The sequence below is a fragment of the Gossypium hirsutum genome, chromosome D08 (assembly GCF_007990345.1).
Source record: "Gossypium hirsutum isolate 1008001.06 chromosome D08, Gossypium_hirsutum_v2.1, whole genome shotgun sequence".
In the NCBI taxonomy this organism is placed as follows: domain Eukaryota; kingdom Viridiplantae; phylum Streptophyta; class Magnoliopsida; order Malvales; family Malvaceae; genus Gossypium; species Gossypium hirsutum.
Window position 1 is genome coordinate 56,403,695 of NC_053444.1, and position 21,544 is coordinate 56,425,238.

Here is a 21,544-nt window from a genome sequence, read left to right on the forward strand (position 1 = left end):
GTAGTGGTTTTGACTACATGTTGGCACATAGTGTGCGAGATTCTCGCGTATCCGATATTATTCTAGTGGTTCAACGGGAAATGTTCTGTTACGAGACAATATGAGTTCGATACGAACTAATACATGTGTATATATATATGAAATACACAAAAATAATGGTACATGATATATTGATATATTGAAATGGATGATATATATATGAAGAAACGGTAAGAGAATGAGATGTATCATGACATGTACATATATGAATATCTTTGATATGTTGATACATGGAAATTATGTAAGTGGAGACGAGTAATAAACTCAAGTGTGACATGTTGAGAAAATAAGGTTATCAATGTTGAATTTATATGAAATATGTTCAAGTAAGCTAACATGTGTTGTTGTTTGATGCGTAGGCAAGCACGAAGCTGTTGGTTAAATGGTATTCCGTTTACTTATAAGTTGCATTGAAATGGTAAGTGCTCAAATGAAAATATATTTGTGCTCATGAAAAAGTGGTAAAGTCTAAATTATGCAATTTCTTATGAAATGGCTTATCATGTGACTAATTCGAAAATGACTATGTTTAAATGCACTAGCTTGTGGCTATGGTTGAATGATATGCTTATGACTTGTGTGTTATGCATAAGGAATGGGTGTGGATAATAATGAAATGAAAATGAAAATAAAGAAATTTGGAAAAGTTTAAAGTTGTCTAAATTATTACTATGCTAGGGATAATATGTATAAGTGATGCTATGAATTTACTCATTTTGTGAGTTGTTGAATTTGGTTTCATGAATCGTGTGGTATCGGTATATGATTATTCTTGATATGTATAAATTTCATATTGGAAATAGATTGATATGATTAAATTTATACGAGCTTACTAAGCATTCATTGCTTACGTAGTTATTTTTTTCTTTAGTTTTTAGATTATCGGAAGCTCAGTCGGGTTGGAAGCTAGTCGGAGTTATATCACACTATCCACTGGTTTTATCAGTGCTTTCAAATGTTTTGATTTTAGTTATAATGGCATGTATAAGTATTCTGATTAATATTGGTCTATGTGTTTGAATGTCGAAATGACCATTTGACTTGGTTGAGTTTTGGTATATTGATGGTATAATGGCAAAGTTTGGCATGTATATGAGTAGCCTTGTTATGGTTAATTGATATTAGTTAAAGAATGGCATTTTGGTACCAAATGGTTTGCGTTTTCATAAGTAAGATTTATGGTATGTATGGATGCAAATCAAATTGGAATTTAGTTGTTTATTTTGACCAAATGGAGTACTTGGTTATACATATTTATAAGTTGTTATTTGAGACGCCTATGTGCTTATTGGTTGAGTGTGGTTATACTAAATTTATAAAGCTAGATTATGCATGATTTTGGAGCCTTGCTATGGTTGGTATACATGTGCATTTTTTACTATAGGTACATGCCTTGTTGGGTGAGAAAAATGGTTTGTAAAATAGCCTATTTTTGTCCACATGGGCAGAGACACGGGTGTGTGTCTCAGTCTTGTGTGACACACGGCCAGGCAGCACGGCCCTGTGTCCCCTGTAGTTTTCAAAGGGTTTCAATTCAGGTTTTACAAGGCCTAGCACACGGCTTGGCACACGGGCATGTGGCTTGGCCTTGTAATCCAAGTCAGTGAGTTACATGGGCACGGACACGGTCTGGGACACAGCCGTGTGGCCCTATTTTGAATGCCCACATGACCTAAGACATGGGCGTGTCTCTTGGCCGTGTAAGCCACATAGCCTGACCACACGGCCGTGTGACCCCTACAGTTTGTAAATTTTCATCTTTTCCTTGAAATTTCTATATGTTTCTGATTTAGTCCCAATTTGTTTCTAATGTGTTTTTAGGGCCTCGAGGGCTCATATAAGAGACAATATATATGGTATGGATTGGTTTTGTTGTGATTGATGATAAGAATTAAATATTTTAATATTTTTGATAGCTTTGAAATATAAACTCTGGTAATACTCTGTAGCCCTATTCCGATGACGGATATGGGTTAGGGGTGTTACACCCTTCTTCTATACTAGAGTCCTCTTTTTATTTTCACCCACTCTTTTAATGAATTCCCCAACCCGTCAAGTTTTTTTATAACGCATTCCCATAATAATCCCACTCTTTTTTAACTTGATCCTTAAAAACCTCTTCCAAAATCCAATTTGCATCAAATCTAAAAGGAAATTCGCCTTGCATTAACCTCTCCCTTTTCCCTTCTCCTATATAAACTAATAATTGACAATGGTCAGAAAAGCTATGATTTAAATGAACAACCAAAAATCTTGGAAAAATCTCCCACCAAGCTGAACTTGCAACTCCCCTATCAAGCCTTTCCATAATGGTTTTTTCTAGTAATCTTTTCATTTCTCATGTAAACCATTGTCCTAATAAACCAAGGTCATTTAAATCGCAATCTTCTAGAACTTCTCTAAAAACAAGCATTTTTCTATCTTTACGCACACGACCTTCTTTTTTCTCAAAAGAATACATTATCTCATTGAAATCATCCACAACCAGCCACAGAAATTGACTATTCCCTTTTAACTGTCTTAATAAGTTCCACGACTCTTTCCGCAGCTGTTCTACAGGGGAACCGTAGAAACTTGTAAGTCTCCAACACACCTTTTCTTTCTCTTTAGTTACCTCAACTTTCATTATGTGATTTCGAGAAATTTTTAAGAGTAACATTCAAGTTATCCTTCCATCCTAATAACAGACCTCCTCTCAAACCTTCAACACCTACATTAATCCCATTCGCAAATCCACATTTCCTTCTTATACTTTCTATCTTTTTTATACTTACTTTCATTTCAATAAGAAAAAAAATTTGAGGCTGGACTTGTCTCAATTTGTGTTTAAGACGTTTAACTGTTCGGGGTTGCCCCAGGCCACGGTCATTCTAGCTTAAGGTTTTCATTATGACCGGTAGGCTAGCTTCATAGTGGTCGTCGATAAATCATTGTCCAACTTCGTATACATAAAAGCAATATCCCTTATGTAGTATTTTTGTTGCACCTTTTACCTTTTCTTCCCTTCCACTAATCCCATTGGTCTATCTTTCAGCTCCTGATTTACCTCTAATGAGTTCATATGGTCTAAACCTATCCTTTGCCTTCGGCTTCATTTTTTACCTGTTCGCCCACCGTTTTTGACCACCCTATTAGGAATAGTAATCATCCCCATGTTTCTAATTTGGTTCGATTGCCTTGCATTGGAAAATCTAGTGGCCCTTTATTCATCCTTATTTTCCATGTCCACATTAGTCTTTCCTCCTTCTTTCGGATCTTCCCTTAACCATCTACTCACAGCATGCTCCGCCCTTCTTGACAGGGCTCTTAATGAACTATCCCACCCAAATTATGCCTCATGTGATCTCATGATTAACCTTATTGGGCAAAAACTTTGATTAACCTTATTGGGCAAAAACTTTCTCTATGCCCTAAACGTCTACATAAAAAACAAAACAAAGATAATTTTTCAGATTGGAAGATCGCATATGAAGAATTATCCTTCTCATAAATTATACGCTTCTTCCTTTTTAATGAGAGACGAACATTTAATCTTACCTTGATACGCATGAATATTTTTATTCCTCTAGTTATTGCCACAGCATCATAATCTAAAAAATCCCCAATGAAATTTCCAAATTGCTATGCCATCCTTTCTGACATGAACCCCATTGGAAAATTATGGATTTGTACCCAGAATTTTGTGTGAAAAAGAGGGACTTGGACCGGATCCTCTCATTTCATTAAATGGTAGAAGATATTCAGATGCCTATTAAAAAACCAAGGCATTCCATCCCAAACCCTATTCAAGTCAATCGTGTTATAAAATCGAAATTGCACCCTTTTGTCTTCAATTTCTGTAATTGTAACTCCCTCAAGCGGATGTCATAACTCCAGGTATTACTCATTGAAAGAAAGTGTACCATGCTGTCAGTTGGGACTCTTCCTACTAGGTAAAAATTATATTCATCTTCGCTGTTAGCATCCTCTTCTTGCCCCAGAACTGGATCTTCCTCCTCATCTTCGATATTAAGTCTTGCTAGTTTCTCTTCCATTGATGTCGATATATTGATTCTTTGTTTTTGGAATACTTTTAATTCAAAATCAAATAAAACAAAAGCTACTTTAATCTGTACTGCTTATCGCTGACTTGATAGAAAAGGATGAAAAGAATGAAACAAAAAAACCCTAAGACATGCTTAGAAGAAAGAACAATTTTAATTAAAAATTGGTAAAAATTTTTAGAATAAGCAATTTTTAAGGACAAAATAAGAGGATAATAAAATAATCGTCTCCCTTGTCTTTAATTTAACAATATCAAGAACATTTTCCATTTATATCCCCAAATTTTCTTTTGCATTGTTTCATTTAATAGTTTGGGGACGATTTAAATAAAAAAGAAATAGTTTGGGGATGACTAATCTAAAAAAATCTATTAATGGGTCATTTCAAGCCCATTTCCAAATAAAAGGACATACCCAATTCTATTTTAAAATTTCAGTGATATGAAGGCCCACATCCATGATCATATTAATCCCTCGTATCCAGTATCATCAAATTTAGTTAAAGAAAAACAAAAAAGAAAAATTTGCTTTCCCTCTATATTTTCTCTTTGTTTGGTATTTCTAAGGGTTCGTCTAAACGTAGAAATTGTTTAATCCAATTGAAAATTTCAAAGTTTCGTCTAGGGTTCGTCTCTCTAATCCTTCTTTTTGTTTAATTCCATTTTTTTTGTTTAATTTGATATTTGTTATTTGAAGCTAGAAATTTCCAAAATTTAAAGGTTGTGATTCAATCGAAGCTTCCGCTTTTATCTTCCCTCGTACCACTGAAGGTGAGTTTATCTGATTTGATATTTTATGAGAACATCCATGGCTCACTTCTAATCGGTTGCTGCGATTTAGAAGTTTGCTGTGTGTGTGAGCTTTAGGTTGCCATATCTGGAAACGTTTTCCCAAAACAATGGATAGTTTCTTTTAGTGATTTAGTTGTTTCGTGGTTTGTTTAACATGCATTTGTTGGGGTGTATATAGTGATGGGGATAATGGAATAAAAGCCTCATTGAATTGGCATATTGCTTTGCTTGCGAGATGAGTTTTAGCTAAAGCTAAAGTGTCTCTGTTTTTTAAACAAAAATGTTAGCCAGTAGCCAAAAGGCATTAACATTTATGAATAATAGGAGTGTAATCAAAGCCAGCTGAGTTTGAGCTAAATTTGGTATTCAAGATTTAAATTCATTTGAATTCGATCATGTTTTTTTTTTTTCTTTTTTGGGTGCAAATTCGATCATGTTTATGTTTATTCTGAAGTGGTTAAACTGATCGTAGCTTAGGATGAGCTTTGAGCTTGATGAAGGTGAGTGCATCGGTTTTGAACTTTCAATTTGATAGCATATGGAGTATAAAGGTTCCATTATAGTTTTTAGCCAAAGTTTGCTGATGCTTCTAGCCAAAGTTTGATGAAGGTGAGTGTATTGTTTTAAGTTTGATTTATCATCTTCTTGGAGGCTTTAGTCATTTTTAACAGGATTGAGTTCATGCTTATGGCTTAGTGAAGGGATGGGAAAAAAAACTCAATAGATATATTTATATTATTATAGTAATTATTTAGCCTTATTTTTTTTACTTATCAAACTATACTTTTTTTCTTAATTATATCATTACGATGTGTCCCTATCGTTATAATAATAGGTTAAAATATGTTGTTAGTCCCTATAGTTTGACAAAATTCGAGATTTAGCCTTTATACTTAAAAAGTTAAAAATTAAATCTTTTTTATTTAACAATTTAGTCTAGTAATTAAAACTGTAAGTATTTTTTGCCAAAATTTGTCAACTTGGAATTTTGATTAGGTTGTCCTCGTATGACCTAACATATGATTGACAAAGAAAATATTAAATTGATAAACTTTGATAGAAACTACCAACGACGACAATAATTGGACTAGGATTTTTAAATTGAAAAAGTAGGGAAATTGAATTTTAACTTCTACGTATAGGGACCGAGTCTCAAATTTTATACAAGTATAAGGACCAAAAGCACATTTTAACCTTATCTATATGATAAAAAAATCTCTCCATTACCTGGCACACTTGCATGCTTCACACACTCTCTCTCTCTCAATGAACTCTTTTCTTTTTTGGCTTTTCGTTGTCACATATAATATAAGATATTGTAATATATGTGTTTTTTTGGATAAGTAAGAATTTTTATTCATCCAAAAAAGAAAAAAGCAAATGTTTGCTACAAGAAAAAAGCACTACAAATGCACAATAATTGCGTTGAGTCCCCATTCTCTTGTCAAACAATCAGAAACATTCAAAATTGACTTACATCTAGATAATCTATTCCTTTCAACTCCTTTAGTTTTTTTGAAAAGAACCTGAACCAATGTAGGCGAACTTTGATGAAGCTTTCTATCATGTTCTCTCCATATCATATAAAGAAATGCACACCAAGCCAGCCTAAGAAGAGTTGAAGAAAGAGATCTTCCTCTACCATTCCCAAGAACCCAATCGAACATATCCTACCAAGAATCATGTTCCTCATGAAAAGAACAGGCCTCCAAACTTGGCTCCCAGAGAATCTAAGAATAAGAACAATCAACATAAATTTGATCCCTAGTTTCATCAGCAACACCACAAAGAACACAAACAGAGTCAAGGTGACAACCTCAAGAAATTAACCTATCCTTATTTGGTAGCATGTTTTGAATTGCTAACCAAGAAATAAAAGAATGCCTAGGAATTGAAAGTCCTCCCTATATGACCTTATGCCAAGGCACTTTGTCTTGCTTGTTCCTTGTAATCTCCCAAACTTTACTAGCTTTGTAAGAACCTTTTATCTCACCAACCTCCAACATAAGCTCCCTTAAATTCAAGGACTTTTTCCAAGCCCAACTATTAATTTTTATTTTCATAATTAAGGACAAATTTCATTCCCAAAGCTTTAAAGAAAAATGTCGTCCCTAAATTCATAAAAAAAGTACTAAAATAATTAGAAAAATATTTCAGGCAAAAATTGTCTCATTTAAAAATAAATAAATATTTAATGACATATTCGTCTCTAAATCTCCAAATAAATATTATTTATAGACACATTTCATCATCAAAATATTAATTTTTATTTACTAATTTATTATTATAATATCTATAAAATTACCTACATTTAAAATTAAAATTCACATTATTAAATTTATTGAAATTTAAAATATTAATATATATATCTATAAAAGTCTCTAGAATGTTTTTAATTCGTAAAAAGATCTCTTCATTCCCTTTCAATTTTGATATTGAGCAAATTGGTCCCTCTTAAAAAAATTGAAGCAATTTAATCCCTGTCAATTTCGAAAGTGAGCAACCAAGGATAATTAATCACAAGATTAATATTTTTCGTCAATTTTACATAAATTTGATAAGTATAATAATAAATTTAGCTATCATAATATACATATTCTATCAATTTGGTCATGATTTAAAAATTTTAGCCCACAATATTTTTGTAAATGTGTAAATGGAAGTTAAAATTGTTGAAATTTTTTAGCATCAAGACCAAATTAACAAAATATGTCAACATCGAAGGTTAAATTTGTTATTATACCAATCAAAATTACATACAATTGAGAAAGTCATTAACACCATGATTAATTGTCCTTAATTGATCGTTTTCAAAATTGAGGGATTAAATTACTCCAATTTTTTTGAGAGAGACTAGTTTGATCAATATCAAAATGGAAACACGTTTTACTTTCTTTAATCTATAACAAAATTACCCAATTTATAATAAATTAAAACTTTGAAAGATGAAAGTGAAATTTGTAGAAAATGTTGTAGAAGTAAGTCTCAAAGGAATGCAGAAATCAAAATCAACATATTCATTTTGCATGCACTAAGGTAATATAAAATACTTGCATTAACTACCATATAAAAATTAAACAAACACATTAACCACAAGAGATTATATCACTCTTAGTACCTCACTCAGCTAAAAGTTGTATCATATTATTTTAAAAACAGATGTTGTTCCCTCAATCACAAATACATCAAATCTTATACTACATTCCCCAATAGCAAATATTTATTCTCAACTCTTTAAGCTATCCAAATGTCAAAATCATATAACTTGAAGCCACAATAAAACTAAAAAGCTCAAAGAAATTCAGATCCAAAATCAAAACTTGAAATTACCAACCACCCCTACTTGATTGACTGGTATCAAAGTTAAATGTGAGTCTCAAATATAATGGGAATATAAAAACTTGTAACAATTGAAAATTGTAAAATATGATTTTTTTTTTTTGGATACAAAAGAAAGGGTTGTACCGAGCACACGACCTAACACAAACTATCTCACAAAGTGAAGATAGCTTGATTCATCTAAGAAATATATCTCCTAAACCCTAATGACAATTGCAGTATACTGCCATAATTGCAATTGGTCATGTAAAGGATCTTATATTAATGCCTTAAAAAATTTCTTGCCAAACAAATTTTAAGAAGTTCGCAAAAAAAAATCTATTGCTAATTGTTTGAAGTGATAAACAAATTATTTCTATGCCTAGTTAATATGTTCATTATCACATTAACAAAAAGAAACAACCTACTTTTTTTTTTCTCGAACAATCAAAATTTATGCATTCAAATCTCTTCAAAACTTGCCAACTAATTCGGTTTCCTTCCTTAAACCCAATAATGGTGAGACGGGATAGATGGACAACTAGAGTGGATGTATCATTTAGCATCATCGAACATGAGAACGTTAATCTTGTCGATCCCAAGATCAGATATGGGTTCAATTGGCTGTTCATCTCCCTCCATATGAGACAAAAAGCTTGAAGGTTCTCTACTAAATTCATCTACAAAGAAGTGTAAAATAGACTATAAAGTCCAGTCAAGCAATTGCAATGCAAAGAATACTGAATTTAGAAAATGTTGGAACAAATTTATTCAACAAACCATTAACACATCAATAGAAACGCAAGTTAAAACTTACCAAACATTGTGGTTAATGAAGTTGGTGGTGGGGTTGACATGAAGTTGAGGCCGATATAAAATATAACAGCTAATACTATTATTACCATAGCATAACTTGGAACTGCCAAAGCCCAATATCTGAAAATCAAATATTAGCTATATTATCCTCACAACAAAATTGTTAAGTTAAACCAATGGTCTAGGCAACAAAATTTCACATAGCTAATTTGAAGGTTAGTGAATGGATCAACAAAGGCAGAATCTTCCCAAATTAGCAATACATTCTGTTTAACTTACATGAAAATTCATTCGGCTACTACCATATTTGATATTTCAATCCCGTCATTTCAAGGACTTCCTGTCATTGTTAAAGCTTTCGCTGGAAGTTAGCAAGACATAAGTTCAAGAGGTCCAGGGTTCCCTATGGACTTTGTCTTATTGAAAATGAGGTTAAAAGAATTGAAAGATTGGTGCAGACTTCTTCACAACCAATATAAACCTACGGTAACTTTCAGTTGAATAGAGAGTAGCAAAGAGAATATATCAGAGTTCAATTCAGCTTCTTTTAATGAGAAATAAGTGTGTGACTGCCTGCATTCCACTGCTGCCTTATTCTTTCTTTCATTCTTCTCTCCTTTTTCCCTCATGTCAATTGAGCAAAGATCTTATATTTGCTTTCCTACAATCTACCTTTTTGTTTTCTTTGCCATAAAATCCCAAGATCTAAGTTTCAACACATTCTTGATGTAATATTAGATCTCCGATCATCCCTCAAATATTAAACCACCAAACATATATAAAAGCAACCACTCAAGCAAACTACTTAGTCCCACATTATATCATCCATTTTTACTAGGATAGAGATGTATGTGAAACCAAAATTGAGTAAGCAAAGGAAATGTTGCTGACCTGCTAGGATAATAGAAGATCCCGATTGAATGTAACCAAGGTTCAGGAATATATGCCCATGCTAAGTAAATAGCTGTGCAAAAACATGTTAGATAAATATGTGAGATAGTTTAGGCCTTTAAATAAATCCCTCATTACATAGCTTCAAATGCATCTAGTTTTAAATGAGATTGTGCACTAAGGTTTACAAAGAGCAATGGACAAACAAGTGTACCCATATGAACAAAATTTTAACAATTTCTAAGATATCACAGCTTACAAGAATGTCCAAGCATACTCAAGTATTAACTGGAAAAGCAACACTCGAGAACCATAACAGTATTAAGCTAGACCCATTAGTTCCTACTTAAATATTAATGCTTCCAACAAAGACAACAATGGTGAAGTCTTCTAATGAGCATGCAAGACATTCCTTCTCAGACCCCAACTTAGATTTCCACATGTTACCAAAAAAAGCTTGATTTCATTGTTTTATTAATCGTATTTTACTATTGAGGTGAAAGTGAAATTAGTCAACGTGCTATGGGTGAATGTGAAACTTAGCCACCGAGCTTCAGTTTCGTTGAAATTTAACACTATACTTCCAGTTTGGTTGATTGTTCAACAAAAATCAAGTTAAAAAAGCTATCTAGTGCTTGATATGTTTCCAGAAACAAAGACCAATTAACAAAAGTCACAACTAAACAAAACCTAAAATAAACATAAAATCTGACACAATTAAATAATAACATGGATAAAAAACAATGTAATGATAGAAAAAGAGGGAAATCATGAGATTAGGACCTGTAGCAACAACTGTTGTAATGGAACCAACAAAGCCATAAACCTCGGAAGGCTTTGGACCATGTTCCCCGGAATTAGATTTTTCGTCATTTGGATCAACAAATGAGACGGAGGCTGTTGTTGTTCTACCTCTTTTTGAAAAACTGAGGATTGTCCTCGGACTATTCACTGAATGGGGCTCTTCCATCGGTTTTTCCCCCCTTTCTTCTGAATATTATAGAATCCAAATCACTGTAATTTTTTATGGTAAATGTGGTGGAGCTGACCTGCTGGAGATCAGAGAAGACTAGAGCAAAGACACTCAGAAAACTGTCAAACCATAAAAAAGGAAACACACACGCGCACACACACATATATGTATATTACAAATGAGAGAGCATCATTTAGGAGTAATAGTTTTTTGTGGTAAATGTGGTGGAGGGCCCAAATAGCAATGCATAGTATGCATTTTGGAGAGGGAAAAAGAATCTCCCGTTTTTGCTACATTGGAATTCATAACACACAAAAAATGTCAACACGAACTCTTTTAAACCTAGAAATTTGATGAAATTTAACCTCATCATCCATAACATGCAGTGCTACTTCGAACCTTATATATTCTCTTACACAGCAAAAAGCTAACAAGTATTAAAGTATTCATACAAATTTAATGTCACTATTTACAGTTTCACATAAGTTTATGGCATAAAAGCTTATATCTGTAGATACAAGCATCTTCACTAAGATACTCAAGTTCTATAAATATAGATATTTTCAAATATAAACCTTTCTAATAAAATTTTTATTTGTAATCTTTTAATTTTTATTTTTCCTTTTAATTGCAGCTAGCAAAGAAGTGAATCGTTATAAGAGCTATTCTTTTGCAAGCAGATCCTCGAAAAAGATACTCTAACCTGCAATAATACTTCATTTTAAAATCAAGTTCATAAAACAAGTTTCTCTTATACTCTCTATTTATCATGATTAAGACAAGAGAAATAAAACCCTTTTCCAGATTGCCCATATATTAATAATAATAAAATCCTTTTAAAAACATGTTCATATATTAATAAACAAATCCTTAAGTATCAGGAGACAGCTGAATACAAAAGTGCTGAAATTAGATATTCAAACACGATAGAGCAAAAAAAGAAAGAAAAAGGAAATGAAACTAACCTTAATCCAAATGACTGTTTCTTGGACTATCTTTCAAATCCACGCTGAGAAAAACAAAATGAACATTTGACAATAATCAATATTTCTTTACTCATCAATATTACATCCATAAACATAACTACCAGATTCAAACATGAATATAATGAACATGAAAATCAGCAAAAATGTTTCAAAATCCTCTTTCAAAACCAAAGAAGAAAAAATCAAGATGCAGAAGCAATTTCCAAATCTGTTGAGTTAGTCTTATTGCTTTATTGAGTCACTTAATTTGATTGTGGTTAGGTCCTTGGAGAGTTAGTACACGGGTCAATAGTAAAGCCCAACTCTTATTTACTATTTAGTTCTATTTTTGCAATTTTCATTTTACTTTTTTGTTAGATAGATGTTGTTGTTGCGGTCAAGTGTGTAAAGCAGAATCTAGGGATATAAACTGTAACGGATGAATGGAAAATCCAGTATGGAATTATTCTCTAAAATTCTCTCTTATTCTGTCAATTTCTCTTTTCCCTCTCTCTGGAAATTCTTTCTGTTCCCGTCTTTTCTTTCAGCCACAATTCATCAAACACTTGGCGAGCACCTAATATTAGCAGCTTTCACATCCACCTATCACAACAGGTGACGCCACAAAACTTTCCACTGTCAACATAGGATTTTATACAAATGATCAAAATAAATATGCCTGAAAACTTGCCTCAATTCTAATTCAAGGATGCCAGTATATGATGAAGACAACTGGCCTCAGCACCATAATTTCCAGAATTCAGTTTCTATTCAAACTATTGTAGTATAAAACCTTATGAGAATTACACTAATACTGGAATCAATTTTGAAAAATGAAACAATATACAATTAAAACCCTAAAGGAACATACTTTGGCCACTTCAGGAGGAAGAACAACGCATACAGTCTCCACCCAAAAAATTTATTAAAATATAAAAAGAAATTAAATTATAGAAAATATTAAATCTAAATTTTTAAAAAAAATGGAAAAAGTGAGGGGAGAAAACTAGAGAGACTGAAATGAACGAAAATTAAGATTACCTGTACTTGTAAGCATTATCGAAGTATTTATCAGAGTATTGAATCAGACCCACTATTGGATTTCGCTTTGCGTCAAATTTGATTCATTCTATCTGGAAACAATTGAAGCAATAAATAAGTAACTAAATAGAGCAGCAAATATGTCACGGAGCAACCCCTTGGGCAGTAGAAAAACAGAGTAGTAGAGAGAAGAAGAAGAAGATAAGAGGAGAAAGATTAGAGAAAAGAAGAGTATAAGATGACTGTATTCATTCGATAACTGCCTTCCCAGCCCATGCTCGACGTTTTTATGGTGATAACGGCTTCTCAATAGCTGACAACTGTTGATACAGCTCATCAAAAACGTACCGTTTTTAGTACCTGGGAATATCCCTTACACGATGTCGTTTTAGATCGTACCGAACCTTCCCCCTAAACGCTTCGTTTCATTAATCACTAAGTTAAACGCAGCGTTTTACAATTGTTAAACAAAAATGAAAATAAACAGAAATTAACAGACTTCTAATCATAAAAGTTGTGATGACATGACAATTTTTATAAATATATTTTAAGTTTAAAATTTTACAATTTTTTTATAGTTTGTATTTCCTATGCCATATTTAACTTAATTATAGATAGAATTATAATTAATTTTAATTTTGCATTTTTAGTGTATATTTAATATTAAGTTTTATCATATAAAAATATCGATGTAAAAATAAAGTATATTTATATATAATATTGAATTCATGTAAAAATAGTTGATTTTATTCAAAAAAGAATCAACGTATAATAATATATTGATCTTATATAATAATTAATATTTTTATTATATAACTGTATAAATTTATACTACCAAAAAATAATCTCTAAAAAAATTATATTTCTTTATAATAAAGCTTTTATTGTATACTCAATACTGCCAAGGGAGAGTTGAAATTGATTTATTCAAAGCACCAAAAATAAAAAAAGTGGGAGCCCAATCCCATAGTGTGGCGAGCATTATCGCTACATGTCATTCAAACATTGGTGATGTTAGATTTTCCTAGCAAAGATCCCACGAATTAAACAACCCCAATCAATTCACATTACACCAAAATATCAGTCACTCCACCACTCCAAATCAATATATCCAAAACTGGAAACCTGCGGTCAATACTTTTCGACGATCACCACAGAGGAAGAGAGAATCACGAAACAAGCTATGGAGATCCCCATACTGTCCTTATCTTCCAAGACGACGCCGTACTTGGGTTCCTGTTGCTTTTCTTCTTCCTCTTCTAACTCCAATTTCAGGTTGCTGTGCGAGTTTGGGGCGAGGAAGAGGAGAATGTCGGTACGGTGCGCAAAGGCGTCCGTGGAAAGGACTGGTGAAGCTGCGATTGAAGAAAGAGAGAGCTTTACTGGAAGTGCCATGGGAGTTACCACACTGGATCAAAGCTTCGGTGAAGACTTTCCTGTTTGGGATAAAATTGGTGCTGTTGTTAGACTCAGCTATGGAATTGGTAATCTTTCTTCTTATTAGTATTAATTATTTGGGTTTTGCTAAAAGAAAAAAAAAGCCTACTTTCGTCCATAAATAAGAAAAAAATTATTGCAAACATTGATTAATTAAAGGCTAAACTTTTTGTCTTTATATTTCCTTTGGAATTTCAGAAAGTATTAATTTGAAGTAAAGGGCTTTTTTAAGGGTTTTATTTCCCAAATCGCTAGAAACAGGAAAAAAAAGGGGGGGGATTCCTGTTAAAGCTAATGGTCCAAGGTAGTCAAGTAAAGGTGGATTTTCTTTTTCTCTGCCCATAAAATGATTTTGAGGTTTAATTTCAAGATTAAATATTTCTTTTTCTTTCATATTGTATATATTTTTACTTTTCCTTCTCTGAGAAGAAAGACTGATGTAAAAAGTGCTGCTGTTTTTTATTTTAGTTTTCAAATTTGTGATTATTTAAAGCATTATCAACTATTCAATCTTGTATCCTATTTTGGTGGTCTTGTTTAGGTAAAACAGAATAATTAGTAGCAATAAATAGTTCTAATTTTTGTTTTGTTTTGTTTTGTATGTGTGTTTAGGGATATATGGAGGAATGGTTTTAGCTGGGAGGTTCATATGTTCAATTACTGGAATTGACTGCATGGGAGGTTTTCACCCTTCATTGGATGCCATTCTTGAAGGACTTGGTTATGCAGCTCCTCCAATCATGGCCCTTCTTTTCATATTAGATGTAAGTTCATTATTTCCTTGTCAGTTTTATCTTTGGTTTTCTACCTAATTACTTTTTGGACCTTGGCTAAGATTAACCATGTTCTTCCTTTATGTCATGGGAATCTTGGTAAAGATTATAGATTTGAGTCTATGCTTTTAAAGAAAGTAGAAATTGATTAGGTGGGGTTTCAAGGTGTTATAAATAAAAAAACTCACATTGATTTTCAGCTTAGGTTCTTGTTCAGAAGTTTATATTTTGATGAACTTGCATGGTCACAGGATGAAGTAGTGAAACTTTCTCCTCATGCTCGTGCAATAAGAGATGTGGAGGATGAGGAATTAAGGAGCTTCTTTTATGGAATGTCACCTTGGCAGGTAAACCATCTTAAATGTATTTGTTGCTTAGATATCCCCTCCCACATGCTTCATCTTTAGCAACTAACTGGTTTCACTTTGCACAAACTTTGTAGTTCATACTTATGGTCGCTGCAAGCTCAGTTGGAGAGGAGCTTTTCTATAGGGCAGCTGTTCAGGTCTGTCATCTTAAAAGCTCTCTATTCTGCTATAATTTTCTCATGAAGCTTGCTATGCATATACTTGATGGTTTTTATGTCGAAAGTGTCACATTTTTTATATCTGGATTATGAACTTCTTGTCTCAACTGTTCTAACCTATAATGAAAATCAACTTATAAAAAATTTGCTTCTGTTTGAAAAATGTTTAGGGCGCATTGGCTGATATATTCCTTAGAGGCACTGAGTTGGTTTCGGATGCTCGAGGAATGGCAGCTTTGGTATACATTCTGTTCTACGAATTATATATTCTAATCTGTGGTAATAATTTATCTTTGTTTTTTTTTTTTGCTCAATACTGAAAATTTTGTGATTTTGTTTGTTCCTCCGCAATTACAGACTGGTGTGCTACCTCCCTTTGTTCCATTTGCTCAGGCATTTGCAGCAGTAATAACTGCTGCTCTTACCGGTTCTCTATATTATGTGGCTGCCTCTCCGAAAGGTAGATTCTGTCACTGCTCTTTTTGAGAAATTTTTAGATATCCTCGAGTTCAATTTTTTACTTATTCCTTTACTCTTTCTCCTCTTCAGATCCTACTTACGTAGTTGCACCAGTTCAACGATCCGGTTCTGCTCGTGAAGATCTGAAAAAGCTATTCGCAGGTGCTCATTCTACCCGTAAAACATCATTCATTCAATGGTATTTTTCCATTGTAAAATTTCAGAAGGCTAATCTTTCTCCATGGCCTTGAGGCAAACCTAATATAATTGCATCACTGGGAACTAAATGTTGTAATCCGACAGTATCTTATGTAAGCATTCATCCTTGATTTTTTTTTTTTGGCAAACATGTTGCAGCCTGGTATGAGAGGAGACAAATGAAAAAGATCTACTCTCCCCTTTTGGAAGGAATATTGGCCCTTTACCTTGGATTTGAATGGATCGAGGTAACAATTTTGTTGCACTATTTAAGGAGCTGAGGAATCAACTAAACCATTTATCTTAGAACAGCTAAACTAATTGGGCTTGTTTACAGACAAACAACATTCTTGCACCTATTATAACACATGGTATATACTCCGCCGTTATTCTGGGACATGGTCTTTGGAAGATACATGACCACCGGAGAAGGCTACGCCAGAGGATTCAACAGCTTAAATCAGAAGGAAAGAACTCAACCAAACTATGAAGAAGCTGCTGATGTGTAAAAAAAATCAAGGCATGGAGGAATTTTGTATATCGCACACGAGTCTAGTGAAAAGTAGAAATAATATATGAATTAATACATCATTTATAATGTATACTAACAGTGTGCCGAAGGAAATTAGGGCACCCTGAATGTATTTACAAAATAATACCAGTTTTCTTTTTTTTTTTCAAAAGAAAGGAAGGTTTCTCCAAGTTGGCATCTGCTAGCTAGTTCTGCCTTTTTTTTTTCTTGTCTTGTTATTGAAAACAATGGTAGAATGGTAAGTCAAGGATCAAGCATTATACCATGCCATGAAAGTTACTTTGGTTTAATTGTGATGCAACGACAAAGGTATAATAATTCAATGCATTTGTTCTGTTTGTGGGGGTGCCAAGACAAGTTGAACAAGTAAAAGGAACCAGTGTCTTAAATTGACAATGTTCTTTGGCTACATGTGAAACAGTTTTAGCCATGAAAGGAAGGAATTTAATGTTTTGTGATGCTTTTATTTGTTACTGTTGATAGTGGCTTCTGCCGCTAACAACCAAACACGTGTCCTTGTATATCTGCTTTCTTTCTAAGCCAAATGCAACCCCCCCAAATTCCAAAATCATTGCTACCAGTGGAAGAATGAATGCTTTTAGTGGATTTAGAACCTAAATAAGTCAGGAGGCATATCAAGAATCCAATCATTTAGATTTAAAATTGAATAATTTTATGGTTAGGTTGTTTTTTTTCTCGGTATTTTAAAGATTTATTTATAAATTTAAAAAAATTGTCTCATTTTAAAAATATTATATTTTTATCTAAATAATTTTATCGAATTTATATATTTTTTTCGGTAGATATCGAAATTTTATACTTAAATTAATTTAATTAATTGAGTTGGGATCTTTTATATTTGGGTATTAATTTTATATGTAAAACATTTAAATATATATTTATCTAAATAAATTTATTGAAAATTTATATTTAGATTAATTTAATTAATTGCATTGAGTTATTTTATATTTGGGTATTTAGTTTTATATTTGAATATTATAATTAGGTTGGGTATTTTTTTTCTTTTTAAATATTAATTTCATTATAAGTTCTTTTATCATATCTGGTATTTTTTATACAATATCTAGAACTAATTAACCATAACCTCTCCCTAACCATTAAATAAGAAGATAACGCGCTTTAGCATGATTGAATCCACGTCTTCCTGCACTAAAACAATGCCAATGTCAATTAAGTTAAGATTCAATCAGCAGGTTTGGTAATTTTATATTTGTGTGTGGCATTGTGTATTTTTTGGTGGAGAAAAAAAAACAGAAACTAGCAGAATGGAATATTTGTTACAATTGAACTACCAAACTATAGGATTTTCATAGTAAACGACAAAAGGCTCCTTATTAAGACCTTTCTTCGACAAAAGATGAGCTGCACAATTTGCATTGCGATTGATATGCTGGAAACGGAGTTATGGACCTACCAACTATGGCTATAAAGGAGGCTAATATATCTGATCAGAACTTCACCATTCGTATCTCCTATTTGCTTCACTAAAACATCTACGAGCTCTGCTTTATCACATTCTACCATGACCCTGCGATAACCAATATTCCATGCTTTATGCAGGCCCACATATATTGCCCAACCTTCTACTTGGAGAACTCTAACATATTCCCAAATTCCGTGAGAATCCTCATATCCCGTTTGCATCTCAAATTATGCCCCTAGTTGCCGAGCTTCCATTGACTCTCGACACTGCACCATCAGTAGCCAACCGCCTTCCTTGCTTATATGCAACAACCTTTATCCGTATTGCCTGCTCTTCTTGCCATCAGATATACTACCAGTCCAAGCAAGGCTGACACTAAGAATGTTCCTGCTACATAAATTACCCTTGTTAAAAATAAATTTATTCAATTTTTCCATAGTAACCAGCAACACTTCAATCTCCCGACATCAATTTGATTCTGTCTATGTTCTCAATATTCCAATGAATCCAGACTTAATCGGTCTATTCAATTGATTCGATTTGGATATTCAAAACAAAAAATAAACCGAAAATGATAATGAAAACCAAATTATTTCAATATATTCAATTTAGGTTTCTTGATTTATTCATTTTAGCTGATAAAACGGGTGCAGCAGGTGAAATAGAGGAATTTTTATTTTTATTTTTTAAAATATGTAATTGAAAATTAGACCATTTAAGCTAGAGGTTGGTCGAATTCAAAAAGCAGAATAAAAGATTGAAACTTTATTGAGCTTGTTTGATATTTACCCAATTCAAAATGGAAGTGGGCCTTTCCCCAGTACCCTTTGAATCACCCAAATCTGGTCATCTTCAGGCCAAAATTTTTTTGAAGAGGAGCCCAGGCCCAGCCTTTTTTAATGTAATTCTGTATGAAAAAGGTTGAATCCCCCCCAAGGCATATTTTATAGTAAAGGGATGAAACTTCAGGTAAAACCCTAAATTTCTGATTTATTTTTCGTGGTTAGTATTTTCCCATTTCTACTTGATAAGTGTTATTTCTCTTCGTAAGTAGAGAGAAAATCATAGCATTAGCAGCCAAAAATAAGTTGAGAGAAATGAGGTTTGAATATTGTTTTGCTAAAACACCAGCAAGCTCAAAAGGGTTAACAAAGTATGGTTCTTTAATTTCTAGCTGCAGAGTTTAATGGAGACAGTGTGATCGTATTTAACACTTACAGAGATTGTTAAAGAGAGGGGCAGGGGGCTTCCCATGCAGATGAAGATAAGAGAAAGATAATGATTACTGACTTTGTTAGAGGGTAGAGTGGGTGACCTGGGAATATGAGCCCACCCCATGCACTGACCTTGACCATTCCTTAAAACTCACCTTCCCATGCACGCATTTCACTTGCTGCATCTCTTCATTACTTTTTCTTCTTTTATTTTACTCTTAAAATCTTAATTAAACGACCCCACCACCATTCATGTACCTCATCTCTTAACTTTTAACTATCAGAATCTTGGTCGAAAATAAGGGGAAAAAAAAGAAAGAAAAAAGGGGTTTTCATTTCATCAAACAAAAGAACGAAAAAGACGGTGTTGCAGATGATGAGGGGCTATAAATGAAATAGGTAGGCCTAGGTGGGACATTGAATTCATGGTTGATGGATTTTTCTTCGTTGGATTTATGTATCAACGTTTATTATGTATGACCCGAAGGGGAAGAGATTAAAAGATCAGTGGGGGAAGGGGGACCAAGCTAATTTAAAACCATCTCCAAGCCCTATAAATGGTGCTGGTCTCTTAGCTGGCTGGCTTTTACGGATTTTGGGTGGGGTCGTAGACAGGGCAAAAGCTGAAAGGATAATGTACCAGCACTGAACCCAGCAGTCACCTGTCAGTAGTAACAAGTTGAGCAAACAAAGATCTCTCTCAACATATATACATAGACTCATCACTGTCTGCTTGCAACCTACTCTTTTTTCCATCTGCACTCTCTACTGTACTGATGCGCTTATGGATCCATCCAGCATCTGGGGTTCAGTAATTTTTTTACTTCAACTAAATTATTTGTATTTACCTTTTAACAACTTTAAATGAAGTGACATCTGATACACTGAAAACCATCATGCATGGAACTTAGATGTATGAAGCCTATGTTTTTAAGCTCACTGCATGCTGTATATATAGAAATTTGTACTTTCAAATTTTCCTTGCTGCAGTATAGTTGATAAAACACAAACAAGATAAAGAGATAAACCAGGGGATCATGTATTTGTATGAAAGTAGGTATTACCGACTCCTCGAACATCGATGCATCGATAGCTTCAGCCAATTGATAAGGGAAGTGAAGTGGTCCAACACTACTATCTCTAAAATTATTTCAGTATTGTATATACTGCATACATACTATATTTATCAATAAATATCATCACTCTTCAGCAAATTTTCGCTGGTGTCCGGACTAAATCAAGACTCAAATCCGATAGCAAGGACATTGAACTCCTTACCCAACATGTGTTTTTCTTATTCTTTCGTTTTCTTCTAAATCCTAAGCCTTATGGGGTTTTTTTTTTCCATAATTAATCAAGATATACGTATTTTTATGATCCAGCAATAAATGGTATAAGTGCTTCTTCAGCAGTTCCACCATCACATGGCTAGCTAAGCTTAACCCAAAATTCAATTTCAGGCCACGAGTTCGTGTGGGTCACTATTCACCTCACTCTCGAATCCAATGGACCACAATGTATATATATACGAGAAATAAATTACCACAAGCATGACCCCATATTAGTACAGTTTGGCAGAGAAATACACGTTCAATGATAGTTGGAGTTTAAAGTTCTTACAAGATAACATAAGTTTTATTGAGGTGACAAAGAGAGCACAGGTTGGATCAGAAAAACTAGAAAATGACAAGGAAGAAATGGGGTGTTTTTTTTTTTTCTTATCTGACTTATGGGAATGTTTGTTACTATGGTTTACAATTTGGGAAAATTGAAGTGAAAGGTGGGTATAGATGATAGCTGTGTGCGATGCAGCTTTGTAAGAAGTAGGGTTGCATTTGCAGGCCTGAAAGAGTTCATCACAAACGACATTAACCTACAATTAAATTACTGTTTTTAGCATGGAACCCATCAATACAAAAATTTAGCATAAGAAACAAACTGAAAACAAAACAAAGCTGTAAGAGACAAAACACATGTTTGATATAGCTTAACTAAAACATGGTTGGTCGTTAAGGTGGGTATTTTAGGTTGTTGATTTTAACAATTTTTTATTGACAAAATATGCTTCACTTTTAATGGTTGAG

The 21,544-nt window shown here is 33.2% G+C and overlaps 2 protein-coding genes and 1 long non-coding RNA gene across 14 annotated transcripts; 2 read left to right on the forward strand and 1 right to left on the reverse strand.

Annotated features, from left to right (window-relative positions):
- Window positions 1-4,568: 4,568 nt before the first annotated feature.
- LOC107933549 (uncharacterized) lies at window positions 4,569-5,284 on the forward strand. The gene is made up of 2 exons (XR_001693655.2): window positions 4,569-4,707; window positions 4,779-5,284. It is a non-coding gene; the product is annotated as an uncharacterized lncRNA (long non-coding RNA).
- A 3,173-nt stretch (window positions 5,285-8,457) lies between these two features.
- LOC107933559 (phosphatidylinositol N-acetylglucosaminyltransferase subunit P) lies at window positions 8,458-13,202 on the reverse strand. Of its 11 annotated transcripts, none has more exons than XM_041098495.1 (7): window positions 12,878-13,177; window positions 12,528-12,568; window positions 11,837-12,439; window positions 10,682-10,967; window positions 9,899-9,971; window positions 9,009-9,127; window positions 8,458-8,871 (listed from the first exon to the last, which is right to left on the reverse strand). In XM_041098495.1, exons 4-7 carry the CDS (start codon window positions 10,866-10,868, stop codon window positions 8,747-8,749), a joined length of 504 nt encoding a protein of 167 aa, XP_040954429.1. In that variant the 5' UTR covers window positions 10,869-10,967; window positions 11,837-12,439; window positions 12,528-12,568; window positions 12,878-13,177; the 3' UTR covers window positions 8,458-8,746. The 11 variants fall into 11 exon arrangements, with proteins under 11 accessions (XP_040954429.1, XP_040954435.1, XP_040954428.1 ...); XM_041098501.1 differs by adding an exon at window positions 12,708-12,743 and having other exon boundaries at window positions 11,837-12,612; XM_041098494.1 differs by lacking the exon at window positions 12,528-12,568 and having other exon boundaries at window positions 11,837-11,880; window positions 12,878-13,202.
- A 585-nt stretch (window positions 13,203-13,787) lies between these two features.
- LOC107933592 (uncharacterized) lies at window positions 13,788-16,972 on the forward strand. Of its 2 annotated transcripts, none has more exons than XM_016865848.2 (9): window positions 13,788-14,361; window positions 14,927-15,078; window positions 15,339-15,434; window positions 15,530-15,592; window positions 15,784-15,852; window positions 15,971-16,073; window positions 16,163-16,234; window positions 16,430-16,518; window positions 16,608-16,972. In XM_016865848.2, the coding sequence occupies exons 1-9, from the start codon at window positions 14,061-14,063 to the stop codon at window positions 16,758-16,760; spliced, it is 1,098 nt and encodes a 365-aa protein (XP_016721337.2). In that variant the 5' UTR covers window positions 13,788-14,060; the 3' UTR covers window positions 16,761-16,972. The 2 variants fall into 2 exon arrangements, with proteins under 2 accessions (XP_016721337.2, XP_040954439.1); XM_041098505.1 differs by lacking the exon at window positions 13,788-14,361 and adding an exon at window positions 14,611-14,632.
- Window positions 16,973-21,544: the final 4,572 nt, after the last annotated feature.

What these genes read in the sequence shown, in the direction of transcription:
- LOC107933592 (XM_016865848.2), top strand. Translation starts at nt 14,061, where the DNA reads ATGGAGATCCCCATACTGTCCTTATCTTCCAAGACGACGCCGTACTTG. An exon ending in ATGGAATGTCACCTTGGCAG is followed by an intron (nt 15,435 to 15,529) that starts GTAAACCATCTT and finishes CAAACTTTGTAG; the next exon opens with TTCATACTTATGGTCGCTGC. An exon ending in TTGGATTTGAATGGATCGAG is followed by an intron (nt 16,519 to 16,607) that starts GTAACAATTTTG and finishes GCTTGTTTACAG; the next exon opens with ACAAACAACATTCTTGCACC.
- LOC107933559 (XM_041098494.1), bottom strand. Translation starts at nt 10,868, where the DNA reads ATGGAAGAGCCCCATTCAGTGAATAGTCCGAGGACAATCCTCAGTTTT. An exon ending in TACAACAGTTGTTGCTACAG is followed by an intron (nt 9,972 to 10,681) that starts GTCCTAATCTCA and finishes GTTTTTGCACAG; the next exon opens with CTATTTACTTAGCATGGGCA. An exon ending in ATCTTCTATTATCCTAGCAG is followed by an intron (nt 9,128 to 9,898) that starts GTCAGCAACATT and finishes TTTGATTTTCAG; the next exon opens with ATATTGGGCTTTGGCAGTTC.